The sequence below is a fragment of the Nyctereutes procyonoides genome, unplaced genomic scaffold (genome assembly GCF_905146905.1).
Source record: "Nyctereutes procyonoides isolate TBG_1078 unplaced genomic scaffold, NYPRO_anot_genome, whole genome shotgun sequence".
NCBI classification, from domain to species: domain Eukaryota; kingdom Metazoa; phylum Chordata; class Mammalia; order Carnivora; family Canidae; genus Nyctereutes; species Nyctereutes procyonoides.
The window spans coordinates 22,892,684-22,916,961 of NW_026575146.1; the positions used below are offsets into that span (position 1 = coordinate 22,892,684).

The following is a 24,278-nucleotide window of genomic DNA, read 5'->3' on the forward strand; positions in this document are numbered from 1 at the left end:
CAAACCACTTTCCATACACAAAAAAATGATGATAGTGATGGTAGTGGGTGATAATAGTGGTGATGGTGATGATGATGATGGTAGTGGCAGTGGTGATGTGATGACGGTAGTGATGGTGGTGATGGTGGTGATGATGGTGATGGTGATGGTAGTGGTGATAATGGTAATGATGGTGGTGATGGTGGAGGTAGAGCCTGCTTAGCATTCTCTCTCCCTCTCCCCCTCCCTCCCTATAAAAAAACAATGATACCCTTGAAATCATAATACAGGTTCCAGAAGGTATTATAAATTAAACTCTCAATTGGCAAAGTTATTGCAAATATATCAAAAATCAAAATGGTAGTTGCAGTCCTAAAAACAAAAGTTTTGTTCATAAATCTCTTAGATACCCTTTGGGACAGCAAAGTGCCTTTCAAGCTAAACTATGAGACAATGGATTCATCAAAACATCAACCCGTCTAATCTCAAGTCTGTAGCCCTCAGCTATGAGTAGTTTTAAACCACTTCTCTGTCAAAAGAGAATAGGTACATCTTAACAAGACAAACTATTGATTCCTGAAGGCTTTGTATTCCTGCAGGGTCTACATGACTCACTCAATCCAGCTAGTGCCTGAAACACACAAACCCTCCATTAAGGTTTAAGTGTGAATGCATTACTAGTAAAGTTGAGAAATAGGCCCATAAAATAGTCAAAGACAAAAGTTAACATTCCATATGACATTAAACTATCTTCTAAGGTCAAACATTAAGGCTTAGAAAATTTAACAATGACTAAAAATTAGCATTGAGTTTTAGCATTTATCAAAATTGCATCACACATTTTGTAGTTGTCAAACACCTTAAACATAAAATTTTACAAATGATATGTACTGTATCAAAAGCTCACTCACTTTATTCTGACAGATTTGGTGGACAGGTCGTGAATGCACTTCCACTGTCATGGCTGCACTGCGACCTGCATTGAGGTCGAAAACCTCCAGAGTCCTGTTCCGGCCGGCCGTGAGCACAAGATCTTCAGGACTCAGTTAGGGAATCCTCTCAACAATCCACCATAGGGAGTGAGCAATCCTGCTTATTCTGCTAATACTATTGGAACCCCAGAAGACACCCAAAGGATGACCGGCTATGACTGGAGTTCCCCAGAAGCTGTGGTCACAGCCCCACTCCCCCCATCTGGTTTGCAGACAAGGGTGGACCCAGGTGGTACACATCTCCAGGTGGGAGGCCCAGAGGTTTAACTTCAGTGAAATGAGGTTCAAGATGTCCAAGAAATACACACATCAAGAGATGGAACAGCAGCTGAATATATGGGTACTGAGCTCGGAAGACAAGTCTGAGGGTAAAATTAGGCCGTGCAAACTTGACGTGGATAGTGGCACCCAGGGCCGGCCCTCAGAGAGCATGCACCTCACAGCATGGTCTGCTGTCAGCAGAGCATCACTAACTCCATACATTCAGTACAAGAGCAGCAGTGTATGAGCTTAGAGCTCGTGTGACCACCAAAATTACCTGACCTCCAGTGTTCAGCCCAGAACACTGTCATAAATAGTAACCATGGTAGAAAGATTACCTGATCCACTAATAAACCCCAATGCTAAATATGCAGAAATAGCCATTCAAGGCTAGAATACTCAGAATGACACATTTCTGTTAGGTCTTTTGCTGCGTAGCATAAAAAAATACCACATTTCTAATTAAAACAAACACCTTATATCTGTCCTTCTGAAATTTCAACTATAAAACTCATCAAAAGAACAGCACTCGGCCATTAGAAACGACAAATACCCACCATTTGCTTCAACGTGGATGGAACTGGAGGGTATTATGCTGAGTGAAGTAAGTCAATCGGAGAAGGACAAACAGTGTATGTTCTCACTCATTTGGGGAATATGAATAATAGTGAAGGGGAATATAAGGGAAGGGAGAAGAAGTGTGTGGGAGATATCAGAAAGGGACACAGAACATAAAGACTTCTAACTCTGGGAAATGAACTAGGGGTGGTGGAAGGGGAGGAGGGTGGGGGGTGGGGGTGAATGGGTGACGGGCACGGAGGGGGACACTTGACGGGATGAGCACTGGGTGTTATTCTGTATGTTGGTAAATTGAACACCAATAAAAATTAATTTATAAAAAAAAAAAAAAAAAAAAAAGAACAGCACTCCGGCAGCCCGGGTGGCTCAGCTGTTTAGCGCTGCCTTTAGCCTGGGGCACCATCCTGGAGACCTGGGATCGAGTCCCGCGTCGGGCTCCCTGCATGGGGCCTGCTTCTCCCTCTGCCTGTGTCTCTGCCTCTGTGTCTCTCATGAATAAATAAATAAATATTTTTTTAAAAAGTTAAAAAATAAAAGAACAGCACTTAGGCCTCTGAATCAATTAAAATTTTATAAGATGAATTCCTAAAGATTGGAGCTTTTTTCTAAATAAATAAAAATCAATGCTTTTTAATTAAAAAGAATGATGCTAACCAAAGAAAGTAAATAAAAATAAATAAACTTTTGGGCTCAATTTCATATTCAAGAGTTACTTCTCTTTTTAATTTTTTTAATTTAATTTTAATTAATTAACACATAGTGTATTAATTCGTTTCAGAGGTAGGGGTCAGGGATTCATCATAATTATATAACACCCAGTGCTGATTCCACACGTGCCCTCCCCAGGGCCCATCCCCCAGGTACTTCTCAGCCTCCACAGACATGAGGCAAACTCCAGTTAATGGAAGGAGGCCCATAGCAGGTATAGCAGTTGATCTCTAAAAAGTACTAAATTTCTAAAAAGTACTATGCATAAACTACAGACCAGAGATACCAAGTTAGATCACCCTGCTATATATCATATGCTCTGCGGCATCAATGTCTATTTTCCTTTGAGATGAAATTGCTGCACCTACAATTACTGCAGCAGACGTGAGCTCCCCAAGTCCCAGTGCTCAGCATGTCGCCTGAGGCTGGGGCCTTCAGCAGATGCTCATGTGGGAGGAGGGTGCTCAGGATGTGAAAACACCAATGGCAGGCGCAAGGATACAGGAATAGAAGTCGTTGACGGCTGATAAACTGGTAATCTCTGTCCTACCAGTCGTAGGAAGCCTGAAGACACGTTTGCACCTGCTCTTCTGCTTATATCTGAAAGAAAAATAAAGATAACCCATCTTTCTGTTTCCCTCCCATGACAAAGCATTCTGCCTTGAAAAAGTTGAATATGAAAAAAGTTTTCATATCACTTAATAATTATACTTTATAACATCAAAGGAACCAGTCTGCTACCTTAATTTTCCTGTAGGAAACTCAACTTTTCCTTTAGGAAAACTTCATGAAGATATATCATATAAAGCCCAAAATAATTCATTCCTGTCTATGAGAAAGCAAATTTTTCTCCTAATTCTAAAATAATTACGTATACTTAAATGATATCCAACTGGATAAAAATTATCTGTATTTCCATTTACACATATGTTCTTAATATTTTATCTTTTTTTTTAAAGGTTTTATTTATCTATTCATGAGAGATAGAGAGAGAGAGAGGCAGAGACTCAGGCAGAGGGAGAAGCAGGCTCCATTCAGGGAGCCCAATGTGGGACTCAATCCCGGGTCTCTAGGATCACGCCCTGGGCCGAAGGCAGATGCTCAACCACTGAGCCATCCAGGTGTCCCCTTAATATTTTCTAAAGGATAACATAAGCAGTTAGTATTGGTTTAATAAACACACGTCCTCAAAGATCCCTAACAATACTTTAGTAAAGGAAAGAACCTTCTAGCCATCTTACGAGTGATCCTGGCCCAAGCAGGGCCAGGGGAGACCTCGGGGTGGCTGAGCAGAGCAGGCACAGGCCAGTGATGGACAAAGCTGTGGGGAGGGCTCCGAGTCTGAGCCTGCGGGGCGGCTGAGGCTGAGGCTGAGGATGAGCAGGCCATCAGCCTGGACCTTCCAAGGTAGGTGAATGCCGCACGTTCACCTGGGGCCTGGGGCATGATATGCAGGCACAGAGATGGGCATCCAGAGGGATGACTCAGAGAGCAGGTCCTGGGGGGAATGGGAAGACTCAAGGAACAAAATGAGCTGAGTCACAGGAGAGGTCTGAAGTGAAGCTCAGTGACGACACAAAGATGCCACAAATTGCCGCACATTCCTGCTGATAAACTGCGTGAGATCATCCAGCAGGGTGGTTAATGGGGCAGAAAGCCATTGCTTCACAGGGGCAGCCGTGTGAAAGCTCTATGAACAGCACAGACCAGGAGGGGTGTGTCAGAGACAGCAGATCATGTAAGCAAAGGGACCACACACAGCTGAAATCACAGGGAGTGGGGGTGAGGTTGACCAGGGAAGGCACAGGTATTCACATGGCACACCAGCCACGAGCCAGTTTTGGCTCAGAAGGAGAAGAAGGGCAGGGGAGGCTGCGCGGTGTGCTGCTGAGTGTATACCCTCTCTGACTCTGCTCCACATGAAGGGCCAAGAGCCCTGCCAGAGAGACAGACAGCTTTGCTGAGGGGCGTGCGTGCCTGTGGCCCGTGTGACATTCGGTGTCCCATCATTTGAAGCCTTGCCAGTTTCTGAGAGTCACCACCCCCAGCTGACACTGGTACCAATGGGAGAAGCAGCTGCAGCCCAAGCAAGCAGCAGGCCTGGGGAAGGGCCTTTCTCAAGCAGCTTCCACGGGGCATCCCCCAAACAGAGAAGTGTGGCTGCCCAGGTCGCACACGACCACCCACCAGAGGGCCGGACAGTTTGCAAAGGGCCACATAAGCCAGCACGAAAGGAATGAGGCATGAAGGCCGCTCCACACCCCAGCTTTGGCTGCTACACCAGAAGCAAAGAGTCGGCAGGCGCAGTATTTCTTTCCAGGGAAAGTACTTGCCACAATCAGGTACTGAGTTACAGGAAGGAAGGACAGCATCCCCTGCAAGAAGAGGCAGGACAGACAGCCTCAGAGAAAGTCAAGACTCTGCCCTCGCTGTGTGTACTGCACACAGCTCGCTGCAGGCACAGAGAAGGTGGGTGTGCACTCACCCCCAAACACCCACTTCCAGATGCACACAAGGAAATCCAGCATGCCACTGGTTAGGGAACAGGATGAGTCAGGAAAACCCAGAGCTCCGGCAACAAGAGGATGGGTGAAGCAGCCATGGCACGTTCCTCCTGTAAAACCATGTAACAGCCACCGGGAACAGACTGAAGTCACATTTGCAAGCATGGCTCAGTCTCAGAAACATATTTGGATGATTATGGAAGGTGTGTGTAGCATTAACAGATATAAAGCCACGGACAGGAAGCAAACACTCCAATTTCAAACTGAGGAAGGTTACAACAGCCACGACTGGAAGCAGCCCATGTGTCGGTGGACAGACGGACAAAGAGGTGGTGCGTGCGCAATGGAACCATCAAAAAGGATAACACCTGCCACGTGCAACAAGGACGGACCTAGAGGGCATTCTGCTGAGCGACGTGTGTCAGAGAAAGACACACAGCCTCTGACCTCATTCACATGTGGAACCTAAACAACAGAAGAACAACAACAGAACAGAAAGTGAATCGTTCATATAGAAAGTGAACTCGGGATGAGCACTGGGTGTTATGCTATGTGTTGACAAATTGAACTCCAATAAAAAAAATACAAAAAAATAAAAATTAAAAATTAAAAAAAAATCTACTCTGAAAAATAAATAAATAAAATGAACTTGAGGCTGGCAGGTGGAAAGTGCAATAGGGGACAGGGATGTGGAATAAATGGAACTGCAGCGCAGGGAAGATGGTGCAGGGGACTGGCTGCCCAGCATGCTCACGGATGGTGGTGAGAGAAATGCTCACCCGGTATGGAGAAAGAGCAGGCAGGGAAAAGAGAGGATGGGAACAGGACAGCAGGACACTAACTACCCCATAATCTTTCATTTCTTTAAAAAATTGAGTGGGAAAAATTAGAGAAGGAGACAAACTATAAGAGTCCCCTAACTCTGGGAAACGAACAAGGATAGTGGAAGGGGAGGTAGGCGGAGGGATGGGGTGACTGGGTGACGGGCACTGAGGAGGGCATTTGATGGGATGAACACTGGATATTATTCTATATGTTGGCAAATTGAATTTAAATTTAAAAAGATGCAAGTCAAAAAAAATTGGGAACAAAACCAGCATTAATACTTGCAAAAGGAGGTGTGAACAGGTATTTAGAACATGTATCTAGTGCACGTGTGTGTGTATGAAACAGTTCATGTTTTACTTCATTACAAATATGGCACATAGTCCCACTTGACATCAATCTAATACGTGGTCAACCAAGGCGACAGTTCACGGCCCCCACGTGCGGCACTGTGGACAAGCTCTGAACAGGGGGAGGCCATCACCCCGTCACTCAGCTCTTGTCAGCAGCCTGTGATGAGGTGATTTGATGTTGCACGTTTTTAAAGGTAAACATTCTATTTGCATATGACCCAGTATTGAAACACAGTTCCCCCGACCAGGAAGAGAAAAGAAACAGAGGCTACGCACCGTTGGATCTCATCCTTGTAAGTGTCAATGTGATACTTCAGGAGCTGAAGTTCAGGACCAGAAGACAACAACACAAAAGTGTCTACATAATAAAACTGTGCAGATCGGACAGGCTTGGAAAACACGTCTTTGCCCTGTAACACAAATCAATAATTACTGCCAACATAACAGAGGCAAACAAGAAACACCACAGCTCCACGAGGGAGGTTCCTTCTTATCAACCCACACGTCTGCTCTAAACGTAGATATACACTTCATGATTTTGTTTCTTCTTCCTATTTCCGAAAGATGTTACATGATTAAAGCTTCGCTGTAATGAGTATTTCGAATTCTAGCCACTTAAAAACCTTAAAATAAAAGAAAATCGATACCTGGCAGCGAGCATATTAAGTAGCAAGGATTTTGTTAAAGACAAAATTGTAACCGTGGAGTAGGGTTCTGAGAGGTCTGCTCTCAGATCGTATTTCAGAACCCACAGCATCATGCATGGAAGACGACAGTGTCAACGACCCTAAATCAAGCCCGTCCCCTTGAAGCCACTCCCAAACACCTGGTCCAGAAGTCCCAGGTCTGATGCACGTCCCTTCCTGGCTAGCCTACTTCGGATTCCATCCCCCATTTACAACAAGACCCACAGGGGAAAAAAAGTGCTAAACACATCTTTTAGAATTTGCAGTTGGCCAGCTCCTAATCTGACTCACAGGGGAATGGCCCTCCCTTTCCTGTCTTGGCTGTGACATCATCACCTTCTTCCCTTCTTGCCTCTCCCGTTGTCTCCAAATGGTGTCCTCTTAGCGCATAAGAAGGCTCACGTGTCACTGTGTGCACAAGTGCACCCCTCTTTGTGCATGTGCCTGGCTGTCACACATGTTTGCACAGGACATGCATGTAAGAAAATATCCAATCATCAACTGCTGTTGGTGCACTAGAGCAACTCTGGTTCACCCCATTCCCTAAACCCCCGTGTCTCTGTGATTCTGATGGTCTGGGGGTCACAGGGCTGGTCACTGTGAAACCCTGCCCATGATCGACAGCAGTAACCCGTTACCACACACAACGCGAGTTCCGCCCTGCGAAGTGACCACAGCCGCAGCGTCCCGTCGTGGGAAGCAGACAGCAGCCACCTGCTGTCATGGCTCCAGCACACAGTGCTCACTGCCCCGTCGTGACCTAAGGGAAGGACAGAAGCAGAGGGGGGCATCAAGGACCTCCCTCCGACACAGCAGAATGCAGCCCTCCCGGAATAAATCGCTGGGGGGGGGGGTCGGGGAATTATACTTCATTTAAAGGCTTAACATGGTTTGTGAAGGAGGCATTTCAAAACTTTATGTTTAAAACATAAAGCTCAAAATTACATATGCATTTGTGTTTTAAAAGAAGAAACTCCTAAAACGTAGTATTATAAAATGTACAGAAATCTGTGACTTCATGATAACACGTCTTCAAGAACTGTTATTGTTTTAACACTGAAGCGAGAGGTCATAAGGATTTCCCGAATGCAGGCACGTGTCATCTGACCCCTTGTTGGGCTGTCAGCACCCAGTGCCCCAGAGCCCCTGCGACAGGGATGCAATGAGAAGAAAGAAAAGGAAGGAAGACTCAACCCCCATCACTGAGTCAAGAACAATGTGGTTGCTTGCTTCTCCCTCTTAATCGAACACCGAAGAGAAGTCTAACCAACTGCAATCTGTCCTTTGGGCCATGGGACCCCTTAACCTCCGTCACTGCCACCACTAGCCCTGGCGTGGCAGACAGCTAAAACGTGCCCTCCTCCGCTGTGACCCCCTCCTCAGGTGCAGCAATCAGAATGCCAGATACCTAAGTCTACAGGGAAAGGGGCCCAGGTACCAGGTACCACACACTCTCCTTCTCAGGGCACACGGATGTGTGAGGAGGAAAGTGCCAACGCTGCTGCGGGCTGGGGCCCCATCCGCCAGGGGCTGGGCTGGGCACCCAGGCCGTACATGCACTCCCCCCAACCATACACGTGGCCAATGGGATAGTCCATCCTTGTGAGTGGGTTCCCCGCACCCCGTCGGCCTTAGCTCCAAGCTGCCCAGCAGTCCACCCCATCCTGACGCAGTGGCAGGGAGTGCGGTGGCCCAGGGCACAGGGGAGTGTGTCCACCCACCAGCCCCACTCCTTCTCACCGGGCACTGCTGCCACCTGTTGCTCCGAGAAACAGAGGAACCCAAGGAAAGGCTGAGAAATGAAAACCATGGGCTTTTTGGAGTGGAGAGGGCAGGCGGGGTGCGAACATCGCAGGCCACAGCACAGCACAGGAGTCTGGATGGCGCCATGACTCATGGGGCACACAGGACAGGCCCAGTGACCCTAGCACCACCGCAAAGCCACCCTTCTCTGTGGGCCCTGCGTCTGGCCAGGACTGTAGAGCACACACCTCTGCCCCTGCTGAGCCAGGGCACTGGCCTCGGCCTCAAGCACTCTTACCACCCACCCGGGAGGACCCTCTTGCTGCGGCTGGAGCATCACAGAGGAGCAGTGAACCGCAGCATCACATGTCACACCGGCCAGAGAACCCACACGGCAGAGATGGAAGAGGTGGGAAAGATTCATCAAGAGTACGAATATTCCTCAGCCGTTAGAAATGATAAATACCCACCATTTGCTTCAACATGGATGGAACTGGAGGGTATTATGCTGAGTGAAGTAAGTCAATCGGAGAAGGACAAACATGATATGGTCTCATTCATTTGGAGGATATAAATAGTAGTGAAAGGAATAGAAGAGAAGGGAGAAGAAATGGGTAGGAAATATCAGAAAGGGAGACAGAACATGAAGACTCCTAACTCTGGGAAACGAACTAGGGGTGGTGGAAGGGGAGGAGGGCGGGGAGGTGGGGGTGAATGGGTGACGGGCACTGAGGGGGGCACTTGATGGAATGAGCACTGGGTGTTATTCTGTATGTTGGCAAATTGAACACCAATAAACAATAAATTTACTATTAAAAAAAAAAAGAGTACGTGCTGCAGTTCTGTACCGAGACCCAACACAACCAGCCAGAACTTTCTGACATAGCTCTACTGCCCTCTCGTGGAGGTCTCTGGGAGTTTTAATAAGGATGAAGGCCCCCTCACACCAGGCTGCAGGCCTGCACAATGCTGCTGGCTGGGGATACGATGCTGGAGATGATGTGTCTGAGGACCCACCGCCACCCGCTAGCGTCCTGGCTGCTGTGGGCCGTGTGCAGGCCCTGGGCAAGGGCACGACAGGTGGGCGGCTCCACCTGTTTGGGACCTGCCAATACACCTCTCTTCCCAGCTCAGTGGCTCCCTTCCTTGACCATCAAACAGGCACCCATTTTCCTGCTTTTCGCATATGTGTTGAGAAAGCCATCATATTTTCAAAGTTGAATCATATGACAGGTAAACCATCAGGGCAGAATGATGATGAGGTAGGGTGGGTAAGAATGATGCTGTTCCCCAAAACACAAACACAGCACTTTTTTAAAAGGTGAGTTTGAACATCTACTGAATTATCTTAACTCAGCCACGAGCCCCATTCCTGCAATAGAATAGAGAAACATCTACGTGCAACATAATCACCATTTCTATCAACTGTTGAATGATAGAAAGACTCGCACGCAGAGTCCCAGGCTCATGGAAGGCACCTTAAGGAAAGCGTTAAGAACCAAGGTTTGGAGCCAGGAGGAGCCACAGAGTGTAGGGGGACGACGTGGGCTGTGGATGGGGCGGCAGGTCCTCCCACACGTCCCGAGAGGGTGGCACCAGCCCCTGCAGAGGCCCCTCCTCCAGGCTGTCCAGAGGCCACTGCGGACTCTGGGGGGCCCGAGTCTGGGGGAGCCCTGGGGGCGTGCTCCTGCCCCGTCAACCACCACACCTGCACCCCACTCCCTCCACCAGGCACCTCACTCCTCTACTTCACAGAAACACTTTCACTGGCAGCATTTCTGTTTTGTTTTGTTTTGTTTTTTTGTATTTTTGTTGTTACTAAAATATCCACTGGGTATGAGTCTGCAGAAAGCAGTTCCAGGACCCTGAACAAGAGTGGGGGAAGCTCAGGGCTCAGGACTAGTGATCTGTCAGGAAGCTAAAACAGTGAGACTTCCAATACCACTGCCCTCATCTCAGATCTACTCACCCCCCACAAAAAAAAAAAAAAAAAAGAAAGAAATCTTACCTTGTTACGTTTATGAAAATGTCTGTGAACAAACCCCCCTAATTTTCCAAGTGTGCTTTCGTCGTGGCTAAGTTCTCACTTTACCCCTCCCCTGGAACTCTGCAAAAGCTTTCTTCCCTGACCTTGGGGCACCTGTGGCAGATGTGCCTGCAGCCCCAGCCTCCCAGGTTATACCCCCACCGCCTGGTTTAGCAGGGCCAATCTAGTTCACTAATTTACCTCCATGCGCAAGCCTTACTTCTGTCTCATTCTGAACCTGAAGGGCATAGAAGGGCACATAGCAACTGATACCCAGGACCAAAAGGAGAGCCCCCCATGAATACATATTAACTCAAACTAACACATCATACCTGAAAAGACAGTAGGTGTCCCACTAAGGTCAGCACGGAAGACCAGCAACAAGTGGTTGGCTAAACCGCAGGCGAGCCACTGTCCATCTCCTGCTTCAAAACAGCAAAGGACATCCCTTAAAAATCACAGCTCACAGGAGTCACACTTGCAACAGGTAAATACAGAATTTGTAGTTAACTTGACGTTCGTTTTGTCAGTTAGCGAGGGAATCCAAACAAACAGCACTTGCTCGAGGGCTAGCCACCACACGTTGAGAGTCCACCAGGTGGCAGGCCCTGTGTCACCCTCGCGTGACATCCCCCAGGACATGCTTTAGAGAGGACCCGGGAGTGCGGAGTAGGGGCACCCGCTCTGCACCCTGTGGCACCCCGCCTTCCATCAACAGAATTATAAGACACATATTATTCAGGTAGGCAGTTCTATTTAAACATACCCCTAAAACAGGGCAGAACTAAATTAAAGACCTCCCACAATTTTCCAAATCGAGACGCCTACTTTATTTCTAATCACATCATACAATCACACGATCATAAATAAGCAAGCCTCTCTCACACCACAAAGGTACTTTACTGATGATGGTATGAATCTAATTTCCCAAAATCACTCAGACATGCTTTGACTAAACTTACATGAAAAATGAAGAGAACCTAGAACAGTTGTAAACAGTGAAAACTGCAGGAATGCGCTCAAGATGCTGAGGGGTGGCCTTCTAGCCCGGACTGAGGGCAAGCACAGCTTCTCACCTCCAAGTCACTCGAGAACCCAGAAACAACGTGTGCTTCTGAAGAAAGAGCTCAAATCACAGAGCCACTTGCATGGGAGCTGCTCCCAGCTTCCTCCAAACTCTCCTGGGAAAAATGCTGAAGACCCAGAAGAGTCTGGTAGAGGCATTTCCACATACTTGAGAGTGAAATGGCCACTACAAGCCCAAGACCCACTGGGCCTGCAGGAGAGGCTCCTCCCAAGGAGGGATGGTCATCTGCCCCGGGCGGCCTCCTCCACACTCCTCGAAGCAGCCGCCCCCACCCCGACCCCCTCCAACGCTACGGAGGAGATGGTCACACATGCAGAGCCCAGACCTGGGTGAGCCTCTAAGTCCAAGTCAAGGAGCTCCCCGAGCTGCAGCGGCGGCCGACGCAAGCACAAATGCCCTGATGCCGGCTATGCTCAGGGGCAATGTGAGCTTTGACTTTAATCCAGACTCAAACAATGCCAGATAACTTCAAGCAAGCAAGTTTAAAGCTCTGTTTATGATGGAACAGTGGCAGGTAAGGGATGCTTGGCAATGCAGTGATGCGCGGCCCCAGACACAGCCTACCTGAGTACTGGACGCAGTGTGCCGCGGCAGGCCCGTGGGCGAGGACACGCTGCTTGTAGAGTTTGGTTGGTGGAGAACTCTCCGAAGGATATTCCTTACTTGAAGGGACATCAGGAAAATGAACATCAAGAGAGTTCAAAGAGAGATTAGAAACAAGACAACAGACTAGAATAGTGGGTTGTCCCCTATTTACATGTGCAATTTCATTCTACCCAACCTGAATATATATAAACATATTCAAAGCCATGAAATAACTCTAAAATGCACTTGCATTCCATGGGGCCAAAATGCATGCATTTTAAGTACAAGATGTCAAGGATTTCTCATGTTTAATATAAACTCAAGTGAATCTGTGACGACTTGGGGAGAGCCTCTTGCTGCACTTTGCAGTTTCACACTCTTTGTTGGTGACCATCCTACCAATCACTCAAATAAACTACAAATGGCTGATATCTGCCATGAGAATAACCACATTCCCAGTCTGTGAAAGAGCCCAGGGAGGCTTAGGGGAAAGGATCGGTGGCCGGGACCCCTCGCAGGGGCAGGCTGGGTGGAGTGGGTCCCACAGGCCCTGGGGGCAGGCAGCATGGCCCACTGAAGGCATCCAGATCTTCAGGCAAAATCTCCCCAGTGTTCATTTTCAGCAACTAAAGGTTTGGCAGCCTCTGCACAGCAGCAAGGCCACGGGCATGGGGGCCAGCCAGGGCACGGGCGTCAAGGCTCCTCACTGGCATGCATGTGGCCCCCAATCTTCCCACCTCAGCCGCAGAATGCAGAGTAAACTGAACACAAACCACCTGACACACAGTGCTGCTACACGCTTAGGGGAATGTGGAAAGGCCTGTGTGCCTGGTGGCACACAGCAGAGGACAGAAGAAGGAAGTAGCTGTGAAGACGGGTTGTTGTAAAGGCTGGAAGTTATTGGTGACAAGCTAAATACATTTATTCACAGCTTTATAGGCCATACAAGGTGGAAAGACTGGCCTTGCAAGGCCTCAGCCCGCAGTCCCATCCCTTCTAAGTGAAATCTGGTAGGTGTTTGGAGGAGCCTTTTGCTCAGGAAGGGCATCGTTTGGGGTCCTCCCATCAGTCCTACCCTCAACAGAATGCTGCCTGGGCCAGAAATGCATCAAAGACCACTGGCTGGGTCTGGAGAGCTGAGCTTTTGTGGGAAGATCAGAGTTGAGCAGAACTCTCTGGTGCTGCTTTCTATCTCCAACCACTGGTCTGAATGTCACAGGGTCTGAGGGCACCTGCTGGGGTCACATCCTTGCCATTGATGACCCGCTGATACAGAAGCAGCAGTGGAGGGCAGGAAGAGCATCAGGGCTTAAGAGAAACATCACAAAACTGGGAAAAACTGCTCACGCAGATGTCTTGTGGACGAGAGCTAGGGACACTTCAACAGCACAGCCTGGAATCTCTGTCCAGATGAGGTTACCTCCACGTGTGGGACTGGGAGGGTCTTGGAGGTCCCCCCAATCACCTTCCCATCCAGGTACATGGGCCCCGGGGGTTGGCAGGACTGGCTATGGCCCCACATGTGCCGTACAGCATGGCCACTGCCCAAGATGCACCTCCAAGTCCACGAGCTCATCTCCAGCCATTCAAAGTCACCTGGAGCCCTGTAACTGCTCAGATTTTTCTGTACAGTTATTACCTAAGAAACTTATCAAGAATGATCCATCACAGCTATAACACTTCCTAAACAAGAATTTTAACAAAAATTAATATCCCTAAGTTGTGAAGGTGGTAAACCTAGCAGCCCATCTGAAAAGAGGATTAACAAGAACTGAGTTTGACCAAAAGGAACATACGTATACATGCTATGTATATACGTGCTCATGTGTACACACATACTCACTAAGTTGTACACCTGTTTGAAACAAAATCATTTAAAGTATTTAAAGGCTCTCTCCAAATTATGCTACATCTACTTTGAACCGACAAGCTAGTTACGTACCACCTGGGACCATCCCTACGTCGTGAAGAGTGGTCACCACGCTTCCTGGTGTTGGCCTTTGGTGAAAACATAGTTACGCTGTGGAAAGAAAATTTATGTCAATCTCGAAGATTATAGTTCCAAGCTTCTTAAGAGACTGGTATTTTGCAGCAAAATATACACACACATAAACATTCATAAGCACTTTCAGTGGCCCACACTAGTAATACACCAAACATTCGGTTACTTCAATTGTAACAGCTGTTCATCCACTTATGTATCTGCAGTGGCATTCTTGTGACATTGTCCCTTTTTGGAGAATGGATGTATAGAATCATAACAGAAACTGAACCACCCTTATAGGTGTTATTTGTGGACCTACTCAGAACATAAGTGAAATCTCTGGGAAACCATGCTGGATTCTCCCTTTAAAAAAATGTAATTATCAAATACAGGTAGTGGCTGAACAGTTGCCTGGTCTTTCAGATGGAGAAAGTACAAGATGCCAGAGATGCTGGGACAGGGTGCTAAGCCCCGGGGATGCACAAGGGACAGCCAAACCCCCACCTGCACCTGCATCCAGCCTCACAGAGCAAGCAGCACATTCTGCATCAGGCCGTGCCCAGAGCCATCAAGACAAGGGGCAGGAGAGGATGGCCTGGCCCTAGGCCACTGCTGGGACTCTGCATTTGCCACAATATCTGCAAGTCCCCTGGATGCCTAGGAGGGGCTGGGGCCCAGATGAGGGAGGACACTAGTCCCATGAGGATGGAAGAAGAGAACTCCACAGAGGGAACAAAGGGTAGAGGGCCACTGAGCAGAGACTGGCGGGAAGCATCCAAGAAGGAGCAAGAATGCTGCTGGAGTGCAGGAAGCATGTCGGGGGGGGGGGGGGCAGACATGATCAGGGCAGGTCCTTGAGGGTCCACACAGAACACAGGGCACCCTGGGGGCCCACATGGAACACAGGGGACCCCGGGGGTCTACACGGAACACAGTGCACCCTGGGGGTCTACACTGAACACAGGGCACCCTGGGGGTCCACTCTGAACACAGGGGACCCTGGGGGCTCACACAGAACACAGCACATCACACTACAGCTGGTGCTCACAGGCATGATGCATGAAGGAGTATGCAATTTTGCTGAGCATGAATCCAGAATCCACCCGTCTATCCCTGCTTCCACTCACCCACTGATCGATCCATCTATCCATCCATGCATCCACCCATCCACTGATCTTTCCTTCCATCCATTCATCTACTCATCCATCCATCCACCTATCCATCCAGCTACCCACCCACCCACTGACCCATCCATTCATGCATGCATGCATGCATCCATCTACCTACTGATCTATCCATCCATCCATCTATGCATCCATGTACCCACTGACCCATCCAATCATCCATTCATCCATTCAACCACCCATCCCATCCACCCACTGATCCATCCATCCAAACATCCATCCATCCAAAACAAACATCCATCCATATTTGTGAGAGGGTCTGAGTTACCAGGTATTGTCTCAGGCCCAGGGGTTTATGGAGTAAATAATAAATAAAACATAGTCATGGTAGCCAGTCGGGCCAGGGAGAGTAAAGCAAGCAAGGGCTGAGAGGGAATCATGGTAGGGGCTGCCATTTTATACAGAGCAACCAGGGATGGCAGCCCAGATACTAGGCCACCCTGTCAGCCCCACCTGCATGAGCCTCAGGTAGGCACCTGGGGAAGAAAGGGCCAGTGCAGAGCCCTGAGGCAGGAGGAATGCACGGGGGAGGCCAGGTGTGGCTACAGGAGACCCATGAAAGGGAACAAGGTGAAGGGGAGGTCGACAGGATGGGTGACCCCAGAGAACCTACCAAAGCCCTGACTTGTGTTCTGACTGGGGGCCCCACAGGCTGCCGGTTGCACAGCTGTTTTGCTCAATGTGTTAAGAACACATAATAGGTCAAGACTGGGGGTGATAGGATTTTACACAGAAAAGTGAAGTCTACTTCCCAGAAATGTGGTGTTCCTGAAGGATGAGGAGATTTCAAGGCTCTGCTGTACTGGAAACTTCTCATATTTGAGAATTTACTATTTCCTCATCTTTCACCCCATCCCCAACCAACCTCCCCCATTCCGAATGTACTGAACTTCATGCTCCGCTGTTGTAGCCACGCTGAGCTGTGAGGAGGACAGTCCCTCTCTCCTGGGTGGGGCCCACCCCTGTCCTGGCACTGTCCAGATTAGCCAGCATCACGGCAGTTATGAGGTCAGGACCAAAGGGCTTCTGTGAGGCCAGTACTCAGCAAGCACTGAGGAAATGCTGCTGCGGCCACTCCTGTAGCCAACGTGCCTGTCCCCTGCTCCAGGGGGTGGCCCTCCCAGACACATTTTCATGTGTATGTACTGAACCCTGCCTCTCCGCCCCGACACGAGCAGCCTAGGAGTCCGTTTACTCACTGCGGTGCGGACGCGTACCCAGACGACCTCACTTTGGTGTGGAAAACCAGGGGCTGGTCCTTCACGGTGCTCCTCCCGGCTGCGTAAAAGGAGTATAAGAAGTAGCAAACATTTAACATGACAAGAACAAAGTCCCTTAAAAACAGAAAAGTTGGGCAGCCCAGGTGGCTCAGCGGTTTGGTGCCTGCCTTCAGCCCAGGGCATGATCCTGGAGACCCGGGATCGAGTCTCACGTCGGGCTCCCTGCATGGAGCCTGCTTCTCCCTCTGCCTGTGTGTGTCTCTGCCTCTCTCTCTCTCTCCCCGCCCCCCTCTCTGTGTCTCTCATGAATAAAAAAAATCTTTAAAAAAAAAAAGAAAGAAAGTTCATGCAAATGGAATGAGGTTAGTCCCCATAAACTTAGGTTTCAAACCTGAGTCCAAACCAACCACCACCAGCAAAGAAGGTTATATCAATGGCATCAAAAGCAGAAGAAAACAGCAAAATAATGTTTTTCTCATTCCTCAAATGATACTGAATCACAGTATGTTCAAGACCTCATATTTCAATAATACTATGGACTCTAGCACGTCAGCTCCTGTTGTCATAAAACAGGCCACACACAAAACCTGGTCTATGGGAAATTGTGTCCATCAGATGCTAAAAATCAGCCATCCGGGAGGAATTCACTCTACAAACCTGTGACAAATACATCTTTTCTACAAATAAGAATAGCCATTATCTTAAATCACTCAAATTTCTCTTGTATACTCTTATTTATCATAAGATAGAGTAACAAGAAAGATAAGCCACTAAAACATAATTACGCCAGGGTCTTTTAATGGCAATGAAACTTACCCTATTTTTAACCAGTCTTCCACAACACCGCCAATTGGTAAAAACTCTGACATTGGGTGAACACCACAAATATTTATAAATCTCAAAAATTATTTCAAACAAAATAAAATTCTGCTAGAATCATTTATTTTTATATATGTTTAATACTTGGTATCCAGTGTGAATATTCTATACCAAGGTATAAAATAACCTCAGAAAAACGGATAATTGCACAATATTCAATTATTTTAAAAACTGCTCTCCTTTTTTCTTTTAAACAAAGAAATTCAGTTCTGTTTCTGGCACTATTTCATACCTGATAACCGGGACCATATTCCCTCCAAAAACCAAGTGAAGCTAATGAGCAAATCATTAAAATGGCATCTATGTGACCGAGGAACAGGGGGGAGGTTTCCCTTCCGGGCTTACAAAGCAAGAGTCCCACCCAGGGGATGGCAAGCACCTCAGGGGAGACCTGGAAATAAAACTGTACCCAGAGGGGACCCAGAAAACCTCTCTCCACCTCAGTGTCAAGTGAAGGAGAAAAAAAAAATCTCCTCCAAGAAAAATAAAACCAACGGGAAAATACTTTCAGGATCACATAAAATTATTTTTGGTATTAAGAGAATTATTAAGTTACAGATCCATTAGTGTACTTCATTATAAGAGAGTCTTGGATTACTAGAATAAATGTCATAAATATGTAAATGCATATTATTTTAATAAATGCCCTAAGCATTAAAATAAAACAGTTCTTTATCACAAGTATTTCTTATTTCTATTACACTGAGATGTATTTTTTTAGATTATAGGATAGCTATAAATCAGTCATTTTCATTAATTTTCCATACGAATATTTTTTAAACAAGATATAAAAACTGGCATAAAGATCAACATGTTGAGGTTTTACCTCTCTCTCGATACAGAGAAATTATAATCTCCATAATAAACCTTATTATCTATACAACTGTTCTTATCAAAAGTTTTGCTCTACGCAACATTTAGCCATGAAGCGTGGTGTATCATATACCCCCATCTAAGTAAGATGACCCATACTAGCAAAAATTGGAAATAAAATCCATTTTTAAGGGTAAATCTAAATAAAACATACGCAAGAACAAAAGCTAAATAAATAAATGAGTAAAGTAAAAAAGAAAAGCAGGAGAGAGAATCATGTGTCTCATTTCACAACGGATTTCCACATGGAGGTGCGCTGTAAGATTATATTCCTGAAATGTAAGGTTGCCAACATGTGAAAACAGCTGCCACGCTTACAGGGAAGAAACCTAATGCATCATTAGTCACATAACAGAGATTTCATCCCATAAGAAATTTTAAGTTAAAAATTATATTTAGAATTTCAGAATATTATCTAAACAACCTAGTTTTTTATTCCAACTGTTAGCCATTTAATATTTCTTACTCACAAGTTTTCCAAATAATTTTAATAGAAACATATACTTAACATAAAATTATTTTTGGTATTAAGAGAATTATTAAAAAGTCAGCCAGTGGGGGGGCTCTACACTATCTTTTCCTGAAGGGCTCAGTGGCATGGGGAGAGAAGAGTCATGAATTTCAGAAGATCTCACAGAGAAAGGAGGGGACGGATGGACACAGATACCCATCTGGGCAGGGGAGGAGAGGTCCTCACAGGGGGCACCCCATCCCACCCTGTCCTGCCTACTGCAGGAGCTGGGTCCCTCCCCAAAGATGGAGAGAAAAGCAGACTGACGAGCATCTCTATTGTTTTTTTAATTAGGTCACTAAGGGGCTTAACAAGACTGGACTCTGGGTTGGTCACTGAAGGAAAAAAAAAAAAAACCTCATTATCAATTATTCTTACAATGGAAATAAATGGAATGTGATAAAGCTTATCATCTTAAAACAAGTTACTTTTGAAATCATATCTTTGTAAAAGGCAACATGTGGATTTATTTTCTGCTTATAATAAAACAATGACAAAATTTTTTGAGACAACCGAGAATAGCTTAGGTGGGCTGGCTAATGTAAAACACCAAAGAAATACTGTTGGATTTGATATAAAAGCGTCATGGCTGGGTAAGCCAATGTCCACATGTTTTAGAAATGCATACTGAGGTATGCAGGGGTAAACTAATGGGATGTTTGGGATTTGCTTTAAAATTTGTCAGCAAAGAGAGGCAAGAAGAGATTGTTCCCTTCGTAGATAACTGAGTATCCCCAAGTAAGCTGCTCTTCTGGCTACTAGAGCCATCAGCAATTTTTAAATGTTCTTGAATTCTTGTGAATGATACCCAATCCAGGAAAAGACACATCTAGCATATTCCCTACCACCAACCTCACAGAAAAATGTACACGAGAGGCAGAGAAATGAAGAATGAACACCGGGGTGGGGAGGACACACGAGAATTCACAAAGTAAGTGAATGGTGCCAACTAGTACGGGGTCACGGAGCAGGACAGGGCTTCGTGTTCTGACACTGCAGGCCACAGGACACTAACCAGACTGCCTCTGAGGTGCCGGCGGGTTCTTGCTTTCCTTTGCAGTTGTGAAGCACAGTGGAGAGGTGGGCCCAACACAGGTGCTAGGGTAGGAACAGAAGCACACAGGACAGCAAAGTCACGTACTGGCCTTGTACCACGGAAACGCACAGTATAAGGACAGTCACCAGCGATGATTCCTGTAGATACGGGCATGCAGTGCTTGCACACATGTTTATTCTTAATCTAAGAAAAAATTTTTAATATTTTTCATAAAAGTGCTATTCCATAAAATAAATAGTTTTGCATTAACATAAACTATCAATCGTTTAGCATTAAACAAGGTAGAAGCAATGCCACGAGCAATAACTTCTTTCAAACAGTACAGTTCAGGGAGTTCACTGAATTTTATTTTTCTTTCTCAAGATTAGAAAGGAATCAAAATTCTCCCAGCTGGTCAAGCTGCCCATGTATACCCTACTCAGGAAGGCCATACCGGGGCAGCACCGATAGATGCCTTCCTGCGTCGTGACCCTGCTGAGACCTCACCAGAGCAGCAACACGGATCTCCAACATGACGATCTTCCGGCCAAACAAGGATGTGAGTAAGCAGATGGCCTGCAGGGTACAGTCAGCAATGATCACACACTCACAACTCCAGTCAAAGCCCAGCTCTGTACAAATTAATCTGCTCCAATGACCCCGGGAGTTACAGTGTAGCCCCATGGCCACTGTGTGCTTCATAAAATGCCACCCATGAGACCCCACTAAGCCAACCATGCCATCCTATGTGGCACAACGTGAGTACAAAGCACAAGTACGGGCAGTGCGTTCTGCAGGCTGAGGGCAGTAAACACTTTAGGACTGACCTTATCATCATTGACTTTGCTCATCACTGCACATGATCCTGCCAAGTGAATGCTGAGGCTCCTGAAATCTTAATTTTCAGCAAAGAGAAACAAGCAAGCAATGCTGACAGGGTAAGGAGAGGGAACTAGCCACACTCACTGACACATTCGTTCACCATGTGCCCGCATGCCTGCTGCCCATGGTCCTGTGCTAGGGGCTGTTGTGTCTCGAGGAGCAAGGCCATCACAGAAGCCCTACCCCCAGGGCAAGAGCTGCTGGAGTCACGGAGGGGCAGGGTCCTACAGAGACCACAGACACAGTGCACAGCGTAGCTGCAGAGAAAAACACCATCCCCGGGAGCACAGACACCCACCCGGATCGGGGGACAGGCTCAGGTGAAGCTACAAGCATGAGCGGGAGGAGGAGGAACAGGAACTCAGGCCAGCAGAGGTCTGGAGGGTTCAGGCCAAGTCCTGTAAGTGATGCAAAGGTGCAGTGACTTCCTGTGAGGACCAAGGCCCCGGCGGGCCCAGGTAAGGACCCAAATTCTGTCCCCAAAGCTCAGGGGCCTTAAGAGAGAAAGAAGGGAGCTTGTACCTATGGGTGACCTTGGCTACCGTACAGCCTTCATCATGTCTACATCTCCAGCAGGGGCAGCTCAGTGCATGGTGGTCACAGGGCCTTGAGGACTGGAACCAGAGCTGGGCAGGAGGGCACCCCAGCTCAGTTCAGACAACTGGAGTCCGACCAGTCCCCAGTCACAGGTATTAAGACTCTAGCAGGAAATACTGACGGGGTGAACTTAGGATCTTGGGATCCCGTGGGGAGGCTGCCTGTGGCCTAACCACTCTGCACACCCAGCACACCCAATGACTAGGCCTTCTATGCTGAAGTGTCACCCTCCCAGATGTCAGAGGAAAAAAGTAATTGACATAACATGAAATTTGTATCAAAGATGATCTGAACTGTGATCTTACCCCTATAATGTAAAGCCGCTTCCAATTCAAAGTTTGCCAAGTTAAATATGAATAAGCCAGCTGAGCTTCCAATCCACAAGCATGAGGTAGTCTCAGAAGAAAGCCTAATTGTAAAGGGAAAAGGAAAAACAAAGAGCTGGTCTCACTCCTCAGGCTCCCATCCCATGGCATGCCACTGAGTGGCCCTCCACGTGTTCTTGCAGGTGGCTGGCTCTTGGCATTGATGATCTAGAACTGTCCTTGACTAGGCTGGAGTTTCGGGTCTCCTGGACACCTGCTGTCTGGTAAAAACAAGTACTAACCAGCCACAACCTGATTCTAGCTCAACTATAATCTGCAAGGTTTCCCTTTCTCTGAGGTTACGGGACTCTCGGAGGTGGGCGTCCCTGCGAGAGGGGCAGTGCTGCACCTGCTGGTCCTGCCAGGTGGTGTTGTAAAGGAGGTAACCAGCTCAACAGGAAATGGAAAGAAGTAGCAGAGAGCCAAAGGCAAACCCAACTCTGCTTTTTCTTCTATGTTTTATCATACAAACTAGATAAATATTAATAAAGGGACCAACAGGCCTCCTCAGGCTGTGCCAGACTTGGGACTCTCAAGACTCTTGGTGCCCTCTCTCCCTCCTGCCTCTCAGTCCCCTGGAGCCTCCTCTGACCACCCTGACTTCCTGGGCTCATTCTGGGCCCTTATGCTCCCACAGCCATCCCCAAGTCGGCTGAACAACTCAGTGTACACCCCAGGAGAGAAGCCCTGGCCCTGACCCTCAAGGAGCTCCAGCACAGCAGACCCAGCACTGCTGGCTCCCCATCCCAATAATCCCCACTCTGTCCAAGGAGACCAGAGGCTTGTGCCTCGTTGTCCCTGGAGCTTTCTGTGCTCAGTGGTGAAAGCCAGCCTAATACATTCTTTAGAGTCTGATAGGCAGTGCAGCTGGGGGAGGTATAGAATGAGTTTGATTATATCCCCCTTTACCTGTGCAGAATCAGGATCTGCCTAGGTTTTGGTGAGCAAAATTAAAAACAATTTCATCTCTTTTATTAAACATACTTAAAAATAACTGACCAAGTTTACCGACTTTAAGACTTAGAATATGCAATCCGAACAACACTTACCAGCTATTACTTCTCAAACAAAAACACTTGGCTTTATTTTAATCATTCTTAAAAAAAATGAACCTAACTTAGGAGGCCTTCCTCACAGGGCGCCGGCCAAGGTCATCACACTCACCCACACACACACGGGGCGCTGATGATGGCTGACAGGTCACAGGGCACCAGCCCCAGGACGGGGAGGCTTGCTTCGACCTCGTCTCCCTTCTCCAGGCCGTGTGTGCAGGGACGCTGACTCTCCTCTAGGAACAGAAAACAATATCCATCACCATTCTCATCTCCCCCCAATAGGCCACCATCCTGCAGTAAGTTGATGTACTCCTGGCCACCCCCCCATTCATCTAACCGCACGAACACTTTAGCCCTTCCCAACTCTAAAAACCCACCCCGCTCCTCACTTTCACGCCAGACTATCTTATTATTCTTCCTTCCCTTATTGTTTTTGAAACCCTTCCACCTTCACAATCCTACATAAAAACCTCCCTCCTTGACCCTTAACCCCCCCCCCACCTTCAAGCCCTTCCCAACCGGACCCTCCCACCCATCCTCCGGTCTCCCCCAAACCCTCCCAACTTTCCTCCCCCCTCACCCAATACACCTTACAAATAAACATCCCAAAACCCCCCTCCCTACGTCATTCTCCTCCCACCCATACCCCCTCCCCCCCTTCACCCTCCCCTAGCCTCCCCTTGTCGTTTCCACTATAATTCTTCCCTAAAATCTTTTCCTCCCTTCCACCAAATGCATTACCTCTCCCGCACCCCACAATGCCCCTCCCCCAATATCCCCACTCGGTTTTTCACTCCCTACCACCACCGCGCCTTGTGTTTCCAGCAGTGTTCGCTCCTTTAGAGACACTCTGGGGAGATATTAGAGCGACCGGCAAGGAAGTGAGGCGCGGCCAAGTGGACACACCGTGGGCTGAGGGAGAGGCCTCAGCACAGAGATGGGGCTGGCTCAGGCAGGATGGGGGCCCCGGCTCCATGACAACCCACAGAAGCTGGGAAGCTGCTGCCCTGGGCTGGGGGGGCAGGTTCTCTCCTGATCACCAGACCGCAGCATCCCCCCGGCCCAATGCTGTGCACACAAGTATGAGCTCCCGCTGCGCCCCCGTCCCCTCACAAGACCAGCCTGGTGCTGCTGGATGTCTGAGGTCAGATGCCAGACTTGTCCCAATAACAACTGTCCCTGCCCTGCTCTCCCTTCGGTTCACCTGACATGGGACCCTGGCAGGCTGAGAGGGAGCCCTGGATAGGGGGGTGGGCAGTAGCAGGATCTCCAGGGGCAGGAGCCTTGAAGGCAGGAGCCTTGAGGGCAGGAGCTCCAGGGGCAAGAAACTTGAGGGCAGGGACCTTAAGGGCAGGAGCCCCAAG

At 47.8% G+C, this 24,278-nt stretch overlaps 1 protein-coding gene across 1 annotated transcript in view; it reads right to left on the reverse strand.

Moving 5' to 3' along the window:
* Positions 1-24,278, reverse strand: part of WDR27 (WD repeat domain 27) — a 218,575-nt gene that overhangs the window by 104,573 nt on the left and 89,724 nt on the right. The window contains 13 exon segments of the mRNA XM_055310420.1: positions 891-1,012; positions 3,022-3,119; positions 6,478-6,611; positions 7,526-7,647; positions 10,989-11,078; positions 12,308-12,405; positions 14,271-14,348; positions 16,696-16,774; positions 19,995-20,077; positions 20,470-20,591; positions 20,843-20,910; positions 21,800-21,903; positions 23,024-23,147. Coding sequence (XP_055166395.1) covers positions 891-1,012; positions 3,022-3,119; positions 6,478-6,611; positions 7,526-7,647; positions 10,989-11,078; positions 12,308-12,405; positions 14,271-14,348; positions 16,696-16,774; positions 19,995-20,077; positions 20,470-20,591; positions 20,843-20,910; positions 21,800-21,903; positions 23,024-23,147 — 1,322 coding nt within the window.